Genomic DNA, 14,635 nt, shown 5'->3' with positions numbered 1-14,635 from the left:
GCAAAGCACAGCAAATTTACACAAGTTGAGAAAAGCATTTAGAAAAGCAAGAAGGAAAATGGCGGAGACGTTGCCGACGCTGTCACCGTCGGAGCAAGGGGAGCAGGTGAATATGAATGTTGATAATGACCAGAAAGATAGCCAACAGGGGGCGGGAGCATCAGCATCTTCCAATTCCAATGCCAACATGGCATTGGCAGCAACGATGGCGGAGGATCTGCAGCGTACGGTGATGGAATCCACGGACTCCGCCGTCCGCTCAGCTCGGTATATCCAACATCACTTGCCCCAGTATATCGGCAAAGCCGTCGACAATTACAGGATCTACGAGCATGCTTTCTTCACCAAGATCAAAGGTATGCTCAAAATTCATACATTCACTCTTTCGTTTCTTATTTAATTTATCAGATTATTCTTACCTCAGAGCCTAAATGCTAATGAATTATTCAGGAATCGTGAATTTGGTTGAATTGAATTATAAATAGGTACCCAAAATTGATCATCAATCATTTCATATTTTGATGTATTGATGTGAGTGTGTATATTTTGTATTTTGTAATTGAATCATTGCAGAAGGGTTGACGAGTGCAATAGAAAACCCAGCACCAACGCTTGGAATTGGTCTCACTGCCGCCTTCCTTGTTTTGCCAGGTCCTCCTTTACTTTGCTGAGATAGTGACATGTCATGGTTTTTGTCAGATAAACCCTACAATTTGGGTATTCAACTTGGGATTTCCAATTTTCTATTTGCACTCCGACTAACTAACAAGACAACTGTGCAGGTCCAAGAAGGTTCCTCTTTCGCCAGACATTTCGTCGACTTCAGAGCGAGGAGGTCTGTATATACCATAAACCCTTTCAAACTCAGAATCTCCAAACCTTTACCTCTAGTTTCCGTATCTTCCGATATTAATTACAACTAATATATGTGCAGGCACAATTTCTTAGCGCTGAAAAGAGTGTAAAGGAGTTGAACCTTTCAGTTGATTTGATGAAGAAGGAGAGCAAGAAACTTCTTGAAAGGGCACTTCTTGCTGAAAAGGATATGACATATGGCCATACTGATCTCATGTACCCTCTCTCATTCAACTAGTCTTGGCTTCTCTTATAGATGTTTTCGTTGGCTGTCTGTCGGTGTCCTGATTAATCCAAGTAATTTATGCAGGGATGTCGGAAGACAAATCCAACACCTATGTAAATCTGCTCATAAGGTTGAATCTCAAGCTTCAGGTTTGTGGTCATGAATTCTTCCCTATTTCATTTTGTTATAGCTATATGGTTATATGAAAGACTTTAAAATTTAAACTGGTTTTGCGGGTTCTTACGTTTCACTTGAGCCTTGGATGTCATTACACTAGAATCATGCCCTCATTTGTATTACGTTTTTGTGTAGATTTAATGGATGGGCTGCGAGAAATTCCTAATAGGGAGGCTTTGAAGCTTAGAGCAGAGGCAAGTTCAAACAAAATATCTCCTTAAGTAGCTCTTTTCTTTGTGTTTTTTTTCCTTGCGCATTTGTTTGTATGTTTACATAAGATTGCCCTTCTGTCTTTTTGTTTCATGTTTATTAGGTTGCATCAATGACATCGATCTTGAAACGTCAGAGGTCTGTGCTGGACAAACACATAATGAAGATTTCAGAATTAGGACTCCCAGTGTGACCACTACCAGAGACTGAAAGGCTATTTATCCGGGAACTTTGATATCTGATTCTGAGATAGAGGGTGCAATATGCGCCCCCTTTTGTTTCGTCGACTCTATTGGCATACAACCAGCACTACTATTTTGTAATCTCGCAACCGGTAATCCTGTTTTGTAAGAGTGCACCCGTGCAATTCTGTTTTGTAATAAAAAGGTTGTAATTCCAGCAGGGGCCATCAATTTTCCCTTCGCTTGCATCAACATTTGTGAATAGCCGAGTTACCTGTGATATCTCTGATGTTCTATTTCAATTACAAATAACTACGGTGATGAGAGAGAACAAAAAACTACACGAGAGGAAGGAGAAGAATGTGTAATCTAGCTTCTTTTGTAGTATACAAACTAAAAAAAGCTTTCAAGTGGTTTCAGTATGTTCAATTGGCCATTGCATTATGATGGATTGCTCAAAATCTGGAAAGAGACAATGGTTACTTCCTCATCTGTGTGAACAACTCCGGTGGCTTTCCCGTTCCTCCTACACCACCAAAAGCAGAGAAACTGCCAGATCCTTGTTGGCCACCAAATGCCCCAAATCCACCACCTGAACATATTTCCAAAATACATGTTTGCTAAATATCTTTATTAAAAAAAGAAAAGAATACAACATCCGAAAAAAATGAAAAAAAAATTGAGAAGTAAAACAGACCACCTGAAGCTGCACCACCAAAGCCCCCTCCACCGAAAGCTGCACCAGCAAATCCCACGCCGCCTGAAACTGCACCCGAAAATCCACCACCGCCCGAAGCTGCAGCAGCAAAACCACTACCACCTGAAGCCGCAACAGCAGAACCACCGCCACCTGAAGCCAAACTAGCAAATCCACCACCACCAGAAGCAGCACCAGCAAACCCTCCGGTAGCAGCACTTGTGAAGCTACCGGTGGGAGTAATGCCAGCAATGCCACCACCAAAACCACCGGGTGATCCAAAACCAGTACCTGGTAGACTAGTACCAATCTGTCTTGACTGTCCAAAAGCACCAAGAACTGACCCTAATGCTTGCTGCCCTGGTCCAACCTGTGTTGGCTGGCCAAACCCACTCGGAATGGGAGCTTGGGCAGTAGTACTGGTGCCAAAGCCACCAGCAAATGCACCTGAATTTGCTGGCTGAGATGATTGGGAAGGCTGTAGAGATTGGAAGTTAAAGGAGGCAGGCTGAAAGAACTCTCCACTAGCAACAGGCCTGGAGAAAGGAGAAGTCGCATTTGTTTGTGCATTTTGTGCATTGCCAAATGATCCACCAAATGGATTGGGTTTAGGACCAGAGCCAAGCCCAAACCCACCAAGGCTTCCCAAACTAAGTTCACTTACTCTACTTGCGTCCGGAGTCTCCTCATCCATGTCATCCTCCTCTGCATTTTGTAAATCCAAGCCATCAATCCCACCAGTAACACTCCCTGACGTTGTAGGTAGATTTGGAAATGGAGAATGCCCAGCAGATGGCTGATCTTGTTGATCATTGACTGTTACATTCTGTTTAGGGCCTGCAGTTTCGTTCATCCCGGTCTGGCTCCCAGATGCCTCTACTGCTGCAGGACTAGCCTTGATAAGACTCGGATCGTCTCCAGTTGACAGTCCTGTTGAAGTCTCAATTGAGGGTGGAGATGACACTGAAGGTTTAAGCTCCAAATTACCTTCAACCGTGGAAGGCCCAAATTCCATGCGTGGTGATGTAGTATTAGCATTCATGTCTGGTTTTGAAGGTGGTTGGATCTCTGTCTTTGGAGATTCTGATGTTGAACTCACTAAAGGTGAAGGGGTAGATGAAGACACCAGTGAATTTGAAACGTTAAAAGAGAGAGAACTAGAAGAAGAAACAAATGGGGAGAAAAAAGATGATGAGGATGTTGATACAGGTTTACCAGGTTTGCTTTCATCTGCAGCAGTGACAGAACTAGCCAATGATTTGTTTAAGGGCATCGCTGAGGAAAAGGTTGGTGCAACTGATTGCGGAATTGATGACGAAGATAGAGGAGCCGATGATGAACTAATTATTGGAGATGAGGGTGCAGAAACTGACATTAAGAATGTGGTAGGTGGTGGCATTTTAACAGTCTGGCTTTTATTTGTTGCAGCATCGGTCTGGGCAAACTTTCCAGGCTCGCTAGGAATCACAGGAACAGAAAATGAGGGAGAAAATGGAAAGTCATGTTTTTTCCCAGCTTCAGTAGATGCCATTCTTGTGGTTAAAGGCCCATCCTTCACACTTTCTTTTGGTGGAAGTGCAGTATCTTTAGCATATGCATTTAGCATATCATTCTGTCTCTTCTGCAAAGATGGTGTCTGTGTAGATACCTTAGAAAATGATGGTTTCTGAGTAGTGTCTGATGGTAAGACAGGCTTTTCCTTCATAGGAACTGAATCATACTTCCCAATATATGCCATGCCATCGCCAGATCTTTCAGCTGTCATGCTAGTTTCCCTTGTAAAATTTTGCCTGGCTGCAGGGAATACTTGGGATGTTGCTAACATTTTGTGTTCTTGCGTAAGAGACTTCAGCCCAGTAGGTTGGAATGGTCCCGGAAGATCACTAGCCCAAACAAATGGCGTTGCTGAGCTCTCAAAAGCCTGTTTCGGTTGTGTACCCTGAATACCTGCTGAAAATACATTTACATGCAACAACAATCAGCGGGTGTTTCTCACCATGAACAAAGATAAGAAAAAAAACCAGAAAACTTTCTGGTTTGCGTTTTTTCATGGCTCACATTTGTTTACGGATGGATGCAAGAAGGATGTAGGGCTTGTGTGGTCCCTTGGGCGAGTAACTGCTGATCCCTCCAGCAGGCAAGGACTTAACTGTTGCTTATCAATGGGAAATGATGATCTATTAATGCTTTCCTTGCCACTCTCTTTCAAAAGCAACCTTTTCACAGTTGCTTTTGTAGGCTCATAACTTTCCCAGCTCTTGATCAGGACAACAAAAATAAAACGCACACGTGAGTCTTGCAATTTTTGTATTTCTTGACAAGAAACAAAAATTTATTGTAAAAGAAAGAAATGTTCCAAGAACAATGGACAAAAAGTGCATCAAATGACTTGTAGAGCATCAAACAAAAATAATCAAGTCAAAAGTCTCCCAATCAAGAGGAACTAATATCCATATATATATATAAAGGGAGAAGAGGAGTTTACTGAAACTTTCAAAATACCAACAAATACTAGTAGTTAAAAATTGCGAAGGAGAAAAAATATAATATAATGAAGGTGCCTTGAGTAAAATTAAATAATTCAAGAAGGTGAAGAAAAATGTGGAAGAAATGACTGCAACAGTTCTTATTATAAACAAGAAAAATCTCATCATAATTCATAACACAAGGAAACCCTAAGCCGCCATAAACCACAAATTTGAATTGATGAGTGAAGTAAGAATAAACCTGAGAGATTTATTTTCAAGTACGTGGAAATTAACATTTAACTTAATTCCGAGACTCACCTATTAGATTGGACTGCACACTTACTCATAGAGATCGAACTTTCATCCATTAAATGAACATACAATTTACAAGCTGGCAGATAAGACAGACTATAATACACGACAAGGAGAAGAGAGAGAGAGAGCAGAAAAACTCTTGCATAACAATGATACATACATACATACATACATATAAATTTGTTAATATAAAAAACCTTCATGTGCCAAATTACTGAATGAGCCAAGTCCATGGAAGATTGGCATAAATTTGACAAACATTAAACTAAGCACACAAAAATGAGTTGTCCTCCTGCAGTTGAGCGTTGGTCACGATGGATACCAAGTTACAAGCACAAAATATAACACATAGGAGTTCAGAGGCCATACCCTATCCAGTGAGTCTCTCCTCCTCCTTGCAGTTTCTGGTTCATAATTTTTTATGGCATTAACATTTCTCCTGGGCTGATCTTTAGAAGCAGCAGAACCAAAAGAAAATGATAGTTTTTCATTTGGAGTACGTGAAGGGGAACTCAAGGAGGCATCATAGGGAATCCCTATTGTTTCAAACAACTCTTTTTTTACATTCTGCTTCTTTACAGAAGGTGACTCTATCTTCAGTGCTGCCATTTGTTTTGAAAGGCACTCAGAAAGTTGATCAGCGGCGGCTAATTGTGACGTCATTGTGCTATGTAAACTATGCAAGGACTGAATGTGTCTGCACGGAAATACCTCAGCAAAGTTAGGAAATCTGAATGTCCAGCTTTCAAAGAACTAAAACAAAATCATTACTCAGGCTTTTAGCATCTCAGCTTCCAAGCATGGAAGCATACAATGTATTGGAATATTGTAAGGAAAGCCCTGAATTGGCATGAAGATATTACATAAGATTAGGGATGGAAACAAGCTAGTAGGTTTAGATGCTTTTGTGAACAAGATATCTATGTTTTTAAAGTCGTAAGAATATAATCCTGAATATACTTCTAAATAGTTGAAAGTAAAGGAGCTGAGCTTTCAAGTTGTTAGTTATAAACCAAGCAGGCCGAGCCTGCACAGTACAAAGCTTTGACACAGCTTGTTTGTACCCAGAGCATTGATGGTACTTATAAAGCTATAAATGAGATAAACACCTGCTTATTCATTTATTCAATTGACATCTTTCCAGCTTTCTTAGAATTTAGGTTTTCCTTTTGACATTTTCACCTTGTATATCATATTGTGCCTTCGATTTTATCTATTCATCTAATTTACATTCAATAAAAAGAATAAGGAAATTGTGGAATGACTTTAATCTCTTATTTTTACATACGCTAAGAAAGTACGTTCAATGTACCTTGGGGGCCCAAATCGACTCTGCAAGGCTCTTCCACCAGCACGAGCTCCAGCATTTTCACCAAATTTATTGAGTTCAAGGCCATTAAAATGCCTTTCTAACTGAATTAATTGGTCAGTCAAATCCTGAAAGAGAAAAAAGTATGTAAGAACTATCTTATATCAAGGTGACAAATCAAACATTGAACTACCTGGTTCATTTTTAAAATATGCCGCCGCTTAAGCTCAAGTTCTGAACTCAATTTCTGGCAATTCCAGAAGTCCCAGTATCGTCTATCAGAAGCTTGCTTCACAATGCCCTCCATGTATATTTTCCTTGCCAATACTGAACCGATTGGACAATCATCAGTTCAATATAAGAATGATATACACTTTCCTCCACGGATTAAATCTGAAAAATTCTCCACCCAAAATGAATAATTTTTACTACAAGTACCTTGTACGGTTGTGTCAAGCAGATGTTGTATTTCTCGAAGTCGTTCATCCATAATGCTCTGTAAAGTACAAAGGCAACTGAGTTTCAAACATTAATAACACACAATAATCAAATAGAAAATCATGTAGTACCACCAAATAACAAACATCCACAATCCTATTAAAATAACACACAACCATTTAAGAACTCAGATTGTGGGATTTTCTCTAACTACCAAGTGCTGAAAACTTTTTCAATGCACAGTAAATAGCATATTTTGAGACTGATAAAAAGTCTAAGCATGCGTCCCCGCAAGTTCCACCTGAGAGCTCGAACACTTATGTCAACAATACCATCCTAAACCCCCATAACTTCTTACTGTTTTTCCCTTTTTGCATAGGTAGCATACTAGGTATAAAATATGGACAGGAAACTATAATGACAGGCAAGTATTTGCTTTTTCTGGACGATGATTGAATACACTTGAAACAACCTGTTATAGAAGTGCACTCTTTCTGATAAAAAGCAATTGGGAGATTTTATTTACTATAGAGAAATCAGCATTGCTAACTTCTCATAATTTGCACAAGAAAGGACGAAGTTTTTGTTTCACAAAACAGAAGAGTACAGTGCAGCATCAGTTAGATTATTAGGTTCAGTTTGGTCATCCAATTAAATTTGTTGTACTATGGTTTGGCCTCACTATTTGGGCCTCTTGTTTAGCCCACAAGCTATGTATAGGAGAGGGAACCCTAGTACTATAAAAGGGATCCCTCACCCACATTTTAGAGAGAGCTCTAATTCTTAGCCACCTTACTATTTCAAAGGCAACAAGCCTCTTGTACAATATAACTCACATTTACATAGTGGCAACGGATATACACCAATGTGAACGTAGCCCCACCTCAGGTGAACCACGATATATCTGCTGTATTCTTGTGTTTGTGTGCTTTTACGGTCGGATCTAAGTTGGTCCAATATCAACCCCATTTTGGGCATCAACAAAATTATTAGATTTGCTAGCCCCTAAACTTGGCCTGAGTGGCAGTAGGAAATATCACCTTCCACAGTCGGCATCTGTCAGACAGAGTCTCTATGCCTCTCTCCAATTCTTCAACTGACCCTTTCTGATTAACGGTGCAGGCATCCCTGAAACCACCTGCTCCCTCTATAGATTGCAGAAGCATATCCAACTCCTTGGTCATCTCTTTGATCTGGACGAAAAAGAAAAAACAACTAAGAACTCTGAAAATTGACAAGTTCAGTCTCAAGAACATTCCTCCAGTAGCGAATAGGGAAGCAAAATGAATCTGTGTGTATGTATAAAATCAATAATAACCAAAAGAAAGCATACAGAAAAATAGACAGACTATAGTTTTTTACACAGGACAACGACAACAACAACAACAACAAAGCCTTATCCCACTAAGTGGGGTCGGCTACATGAATCCTAGAACACCACTACTCGGTTTTGTGCCATGTTTTCCGTTAGATCCAAGTAGTCCAAGTCTTTTCTTAGAGTCTCTTTCCAAGTCTTCCTCTACCCCTTTTGGCCCTGAGCCTCTGTCTCATAATCACATCTTCTAACCAAAGCTTTTTTTACACAGGAAACAACATAATAAAAATAATGACAAAAAAGCAGAAGAACAAACAGTCTACCTAGGGAAAGCCTTCTACAAACACAACAACAACTAGAGTACCAATGAATAACACTAAAGGGACATCCTTAAACTGCTCATACATAGACATCCAAAAGAAAACAAGAAACCTAATCCTGTCCCAAACAAAAGTGATTTCCCTATCATCAAAAGTAATGTAAACAAAAAAACAGGTACATTGCAAACAATAGGGTAAAAACTGTGAATGGTGCGAGCAGGCAATAGTTTAATTTGAAGTTGAAATATGTTAGCATTTAAACAATAATGGATAAGACAACTTGGAGTTCACCATAAACATTCTATCCTAACGTGGAATAAAGAGGTGTGCAGCAATGCATTCCAAAAGGAAATCCATAGACAGGTATATTACATTGCCAAATTGTTTTGATAAATTTGGTTCAGAGTTTGGCATCCTTGACTGGTTGGGAGAATTCGCAAAGGAAAAACTTCCATGTGATAAGGTTTGGGAGCTTGAAATGGAAGGCACTGACACAATATTTCCAGTCGCCGCTGATGGTCTCCATTTGCCAATCTCCCCAAGCCTATCAGAAGAGTTGACTGAAGTAGGTTTACCAGAGACATCCTTGAAATTAATAGGTTTTCCAAAATGTTTCCCATGAGCACCTGAAGCAGCAACAGTTTGGCTAGCATTTCCAGACCTGCTGCCTTGAATAGAAGTTGAAGTTATGAGTGGTGATTTCACGTCAGTGTCCTTTGAAGATACGATTTTTCCACCAAACCGTGACTGAGATGAAACACTTTGGAAACCCGCTGACTCAATTTTTCCAGGAGATTCTGTCCCCATCCCAAAATTATTACGTGTATCATTTGAATTTGATTTTATAGCAGCATCAGCAGCAATGTTACCACCAAAAGAGACACTGCCAGTTCCTCGTCCTTCAATATTTTTAGCCTCCGTCTTGCTAAAGTCCCTGAACACATAACTAGGCCCTTCTTGAAGAGAAGCGTTGGTAGATGCTTGCTCAGTATTTCTGTTTCCCAGTCCAGGAAGCTGTATTTGGTTTCCATCTACGTCTTCGTGTAGCTTTGGGACAATAACTTCTTGTTTCCCTTCAGCTTTAAATGATTGAGTGTTTTTCAGGGGCTCCACTTCCTTGTAACTAGTAATTTCTTTATTGAGTATTTGAGTAAGAAGTCCAGGCATCACTGTCTCATTCGCGTTAAGAGATTTCAAGTCATCTTTCACATGGACATCAAGACCTACTTTTCTGTCAAGTTCTTTTCTGCTCTCATTAACCAATGGAACATCCATAGAAGCCTTTTCAAATTGTTCCTTCCCCAGCTGGAAAGAAGGTTTAGTTGATTCACTTTCTACAGGTACCAATGCAGTGGAATCCTCCTCACCATCAGAAAGGGAGGAAACAACAGCAGGTGAGGCTGTAATGCGGCTGACACTACAGAAAACTCATCAATTGTTAAGATAGATAGCTATAAGATAGGTTTCACGAAAATAATCCTTACACTGCAGCACGACTAAAGATAAAACTTAAATAGCTATACCACACAAACAAAAAACCATTTAATGCTTATAAAATGGTTGGAAAATTAGGACAGCAGGAAAGTACCTGGCAACATGAAACATAATCAGTTTTCCCTCTAGCGTAAGACACATCAGAACACAAAATGGTGAGAGTTCTTTGTGTTCCTCTCCAAACCGTACACTAATCTTTTTACTTATTGAAACTTTATCTACTGAGAGCCCCAGAATCAAATTATCATCACCATTATCTGAAACAAGGGACACAAGCAAACACAAATTAATTCAATCCAACTTACAACCAACAAAAGATAACATGTGAGACAAGGTAAATGAATAAACTATTTATCCATACATGGCAAACCACTTATAGGTTTGAAAATCCATACAAATTTCAGCCATTAAAACGTTACACTGTAAGTGAGAATCAATAAGGATGAGACAGGTCTAAAAGAAACCACAACAATATGCTGAGAAAGCACAATGAACTGAGCAATGACACTATTATACTAAACATTAAGAAAAAGATTCAATCAGCTCAACCATTAGAAGTTAAGTCTAGATAGCAAAATTAAACACCTTGAAGCTCAATCCTTGGTAGCAAACTATCTTGGAAAATATCAACAACTACAACTTCATTCTTCTCCTCTCCTAGCGACCAACTGAGATACACAATATGCTCGTCCACATTCTTCCTGTTAGCGACAATTGCAAGTTCACTGAAAATTACCAAAAGAATAAGTTAGTTATCACCATTTAGGAAATATAAAAGTTTAGTAGATAATAGAAAAGATGCAAAAGACAATCATACAAAGTTATAGAACCACATGCACTTATCAAGAAAGTTGAGAGCAGCGGCCTAAATTCTATAAAATCAATTCTCAAAATGGGTGATATAAATTAAAATGCATACCATTGCTCCAGATAGCTCAATAACAAGTATGGTCCACTTGCAGAGGGCAGAATGTCATCAATGACATTTGAAAACAAATCATAGAAAGATATCACAACTGGCTTGCAAGAATCCTACAAAGAACTCAAAAAGTTAGTGTACACTTACTTTCAAAAAAGAGGCCAAGGCATGAACCAAATTGGTTTTTAAGAAGATAAATTTTTATTGCAAAGAAACAATAAAATACAAGAGTGGGCAAGACGTCTGCAAAGCACACACAAAAACAGGGTAAATAGCAACATCACCCTGCCACTTAGAAACTACAAAAACGTCACGAAACTAACTAATATCAGCATTCCAATTATGCCACATTTCTGAAAAGGAAAGACCTCTAAATTATGAAATAACTGATGCCCATAGAGATGACCATAACCGAACTTTATCCCATAGATCTTCCCTTCTACTGACTGCGTAGTCCTCAAAATCAGCCTGTTTCTTTCCATCCAAATGGCCCAGAACATGGCTGAAACCATACCACCTCGTAAGACCTTGGCCTTCTTCCCCTTTCCTGGTAATTTATGCTTTTCTACCATAAAAGAATAACAATCCCTCGGTAAAAACCAGCTTGTACCAATCTCCTTAAACAACTTCAACCATATATTTAAATCCTATTCGGCATAGGTTTAAAAAAAAAATATATATATATATATATATATATTTATGAGTTTTAATATTTTAAAATTAACTTACATTATCAATTACTCAATTTCATTTAGTTTAATAGTGGCCTTTAGCCGTAATCTATTGCACAACTATGTATAACCGGTGGGCCGTCAAGTTTTCCCCAACAGGTCCAATCCGGCAACTTTAGTTACCCATAGGGCCAGCCAAGCCAATCCTCAAAAGTGAGGGGATATATTCCATACAAGTATTGTATAAGAATAGATAAAAAATTGTTGAAGATAAAATACATAAACAAATTACTTACATCAGTAAATTTGCCATCCTTGACTTTTATTACTTGAACAAGGTAACCTTTTTCATTGCCCTGAGCAGTCAGTTGAAAGCATCCTAGAATGATGCTATCATGGCGTACCCACCTGATAGAATCCACTGATGATCAAGGAAACACTTTAGTTTAAGAGGTTGATAATGATCGATCTTTTAAATGTAATATAATAGCCTTTCTTCAAGAAAAGAGAAATCAAAATCAGGTCCAGATATAAAACATTACAGAGAACTAATAGCATGCAGGTGGAAGGCTTTAAAGAATACTATCTATTAAACGTACTTGTGCAATGGTAATATATACAACCTAGCTGATATATCAGTGAAGACAATACTTGTTTAAAAATAATAATTTAAGAACAGTGAAATAATACTGAACCAAATGAAAAATAATACTGAAATGTAACAGTGAAAAGCAACATACCTTTTACAATGCAGTTTTCATCAGAATCTTCATCCCAGGGTTTGAACGAAATTAACATAGATGACCTCTCCTCAAAGTTAGATGATAGAATGCTGATATTATCCTTTCTTGCCACGACAATTAAGTTTCCTTTAGAACTCCATCCAACTATGACAAAACACAGGTCAAAACAAGCATTAGTTGCACCTATGTAAAAGAGTAGGAAATTATTGCGTAGCTCTGGAATGCATTTCTCATATTGTTGCAGATACCCATAAACAAAACATGATTAAACTGAAACTATTCCTCAAACAAGGCAACACGTAGATGATAAGAAATAAAAGGATTTGCTCAAATAATTATTTCCAATACATAAACAGGTTCTCTTGATACTAAATGACACTAGCGTTTACTTGAAACCTTGAGCCTGCACAGCTACCTTACATCATTTCTATACATCACAATTACAATTTTTCTGTTTCAGTCATAATGGCTGCAAGTTATAAATATTTGTGATAAGTGAAGTTTACTGGAGTGGGAAAAAGAACTGTTTATGCACATGCACATGCAGTCATGCACACATATGAACTCACAATATGTGCGCAGTTGTGTGTGCGTGTGTGTAAACTGTAAATACAAATTTGTCATGTACCATATTAAGACAATGCAGTAAATATATAATGAACTCCACGGCAAGTATGCAGGATGATCCTGTTCATGACATGCATATGGACACTCGTGTAATCAACAAGATGTGCCTCACAGATTGCATCAGAGAAGTGAAAAAAGAAATACCAGCATCAACATTGTCCATTACATCTTCCATAAGGCCACCAACCGATCCATGAGATAACTTCCCAAGATCCGAAAGGACCACATAAAGGTTTTCAGGTTTCCTTGTCCACTGCATATCCTTGATAGAGTTGGATTCATTGAGTGAACAAGATAATGATGGTTTGAGACCCTGCATAAAAATGGAAGAAACCAAACACGGAATAAACAAAAACTGTATTTGTGGTAAAAGCAGATGTTCAAGAAATGTTACAAATCATAAGGAAAATCCCAGGACCTACCCCAATCTCATTCAAAACATATAAGAAATAACACCCCAGCCAAGGCCCAAGGGTTAGAAGAAAAAAAACAGAAGATAAAACATTAAGGATTATACTAGAAAAGATTAGGTTCAATTCAAATGGCCTCTGATGGAAGTTACTGAAATGGCTAGTGAACCTTAAGAACTAAACAGTTTGAAAGTGTGCTCGCTTAAACCACACGACAATGAAATACGCTGACAGGTGGGAAAACTTAGTATGTTAGTGTAAATATATAACAAGTACGATCAGAGCCGTGAAAATCAAACGCACATGGTTCAAAAGTGCGAGGCTGAAGTTGGAAAAAGAATGAACATGACACACACAAAATTGAAGTGATGCTGGTTTACCCAAAATGAATAAAAAATTGATGTAATACTTTGCTTCTTCCTAACAATTCCATATTCTAATTCTTCTAATCTAAGATGGAATTCGAAGGGAGGCGATGCTCTTTGATGTGATACTAATTAATAGATACAAGAACAACAGAATTGCAGAGCCCAAGTTAGCATCGAAAATCCACAGAAATAGAGCAATAACATACATAATGGAGATGAAGTGAAAGCGAGCAAAAGCACCTTATGGAGAAGTGATTCGACAGAGAAGAAGTGAATGTCTGCATCTACGGTAGCTGCGAGAGTAGAGCCGTCGGTAGAGAGTGCGAGAATGTGTATGTTGGGAAGGGGAACATCCACAATACTCAGTTCCTGTACAGAAGAATAGCTTCCCTTTTCCTCCATCTCGGCGGCCGAAGCCATAATATCTTTGGTCCTCGCAACGCAAAACCCTGACAAGTAACAACAACAATTACAGTTGATTTATATGTTTGTTTGGTCGAAATCAGAAAGCAATCAATCAATTCGGAGTTAGGAATCGAATCGAGAAGCTAACCAGAGGAATGGGCGACGAAGACGAGGCCGTGTTTCTCGGAGACGGCGAGGGGCCGGGAGGGGCTGCCTCGGGGATCGAAACTGGAATCATGAGGCGTGATTGGGAGGGGGTCGCCGATCCTTTTGAAAATGTAGTCGGCCGACTCCACATGCTCTCCTTCAACTTCTTCTTCCACTCGAGTCACTTTCCCACTATCTGTCATTCTTTCTCTTCTTCTGGATGGAACCCTGATGAGTTTGGGCGGGAACACTGACCGCCTCACCTTTTGCCCTAATGCAAATGAAATGCGTGTAGAAATTATACTCTTCTAAAAGCCCGTGGATGACTACTGTTCATTA

The 14,635-nt window shown here is 39.0% G+C and overlaps 2 protein-coding genes across 7 annotated transcripts; one reads left to right on the top strand and one right to left on the bottom strand.

Annotated features, from left to right (window-relative positions):
- LOC126589375 (RGS1-HXK1-interacting protein 1) lies at positions 1–1,932 on the top strand. The gene is made up of 7 exons (XM_050254656.1): positions 1–356; positions 574–651; positions 783–835; positions 935–1,071; positions 1,166–1,230; positions 1,394–1,452; positions 1,572–1,932. The coding sequence occupies exons 1-7, from the start codon at positions 59–61 to the stop codon at positions 1,659–1,661; spliced, it is 780 nt and encodes a 259-aa protein (XP_050110613.1). The 5' UTR covers positions 1–58; the 3' UTR covers positions 1,662–1,932.
- Positions 1,933–2,003: 71 nt separating this feature from the next.
- LOC126589366 (nuclear pore complex protein NUP214) lies at positions 2,004–14,635 on the bottom strand. 6 transcript variants are annotated; one of them, XM_050254641.1, is made up of 18 exons: positions 14,298–14,635; positions 13,985–14,193; positions 13,111–13,279; positions 12,337–12,522; positions 11,893–12,017; positions 10,926–11,038; positions 10,592–10,731; positions 10,101–10,263; positions 8,885–9,929; positions 7,918–8,070; positions 6,878–6,935; positions 6,633–6,766; positions 6,443–6,567; positions 5,500–5,827; positions 4,406–4,604; positions 3,563–4,297; positions 2,348–3,445; positions 2,004–2,242 (listed from the first exon to the last, which is right to left on the bottom strand). In XM_050254641.1, the coding sequence occupies exons 1-18, from the start codon at positions 14,497–14,499 to the stop codon at positions 2,130–2,132; spliced, it is 5,295 nt and encodes a 1,764-aa protein (XP_050110598.1). In that variant the 5' UTR covers positions 14,500–14,635; the 3' UTR covers positions 2,004–2,129. The 6 variants fall into 6 exon arrangements, with proteins under 6 accessions (XP_050110598.1, XP_050110596.1, XP_050110594.1 ...); XM_050254639.1 differs by having other exon boundaries at positions 2,348–4,294; XM_050254637.1 differs by having other exon boundaries at positions 2,348–4,297; positions 14,298–14,634.

This window comes from Malus sylvestris, chromosome 11, assembly GCF_916048215.2.
Source record: "Malus sylvestris chromosome 11, drMalSylv7.2, whole genome shotgun sequence".
Taxonomy (NCBI): domain Eukaryota; kingdom Viridiplantae; phylum Streptophyta; class Magnoliopsida; order Rosales; family Rosaceae; genus Malus; species Malus sylvestris.
This window is presented reverse-complemented; position numbering and strand designations above follow the sequence as displayed.

What these genes read in the sequence shown, in the direction of transcription:
- LOC126589366 (XM_050254637.1), bottom strand. Translation starts at nt 14,499, where the DNA reads ATGACAGATAGTGGGAAAGTGACTCGAGTGGAAGAAGAAGTTGAAGGA. An exon ending in TGAAAACTGCATTGTAAAAG is followed by an intron (nt 12,018 to 12,336) that starts GTATGTTGCTTT and finishes CTTGATCATCAG; the next exon opens with TGGATTCTATCAGGTGGGTA. An exon ending in GGAGAGACTCACTGGATAGG is followed by an intron (nt 4,605 to 5,499) that starts GTATGGCCTCTG and finishes GTCCTGATCAAG; the next exon opens with AGCTGGGAAAGTTATGAGCC.
- LOC126589375 (XM_050254656.1), top strand. Translation starts at nt 59, where the DNA reads ATGGCGGAGACGTTGCCGACGCTGTCACCGTCGGAGCAAGGGGAGCAG. An exon ending in TTTCTTCACCAAGATCAAAG is followed by an intron (nt 357 to 573) that starts GTATGCTCAAAA and finishes GAATCATTGCAG; the next exon opens with AAGGGTTGACGAGTGCAATA. An exon ending in GTCGACTTCAGAGCGAGGAG is followed by an intron (nt 836 to 934) that starts GTCTGTATATAC and finishes ATATATGTGCAG; the next exon opens with GCACAATTTCTTAGCGCTGA.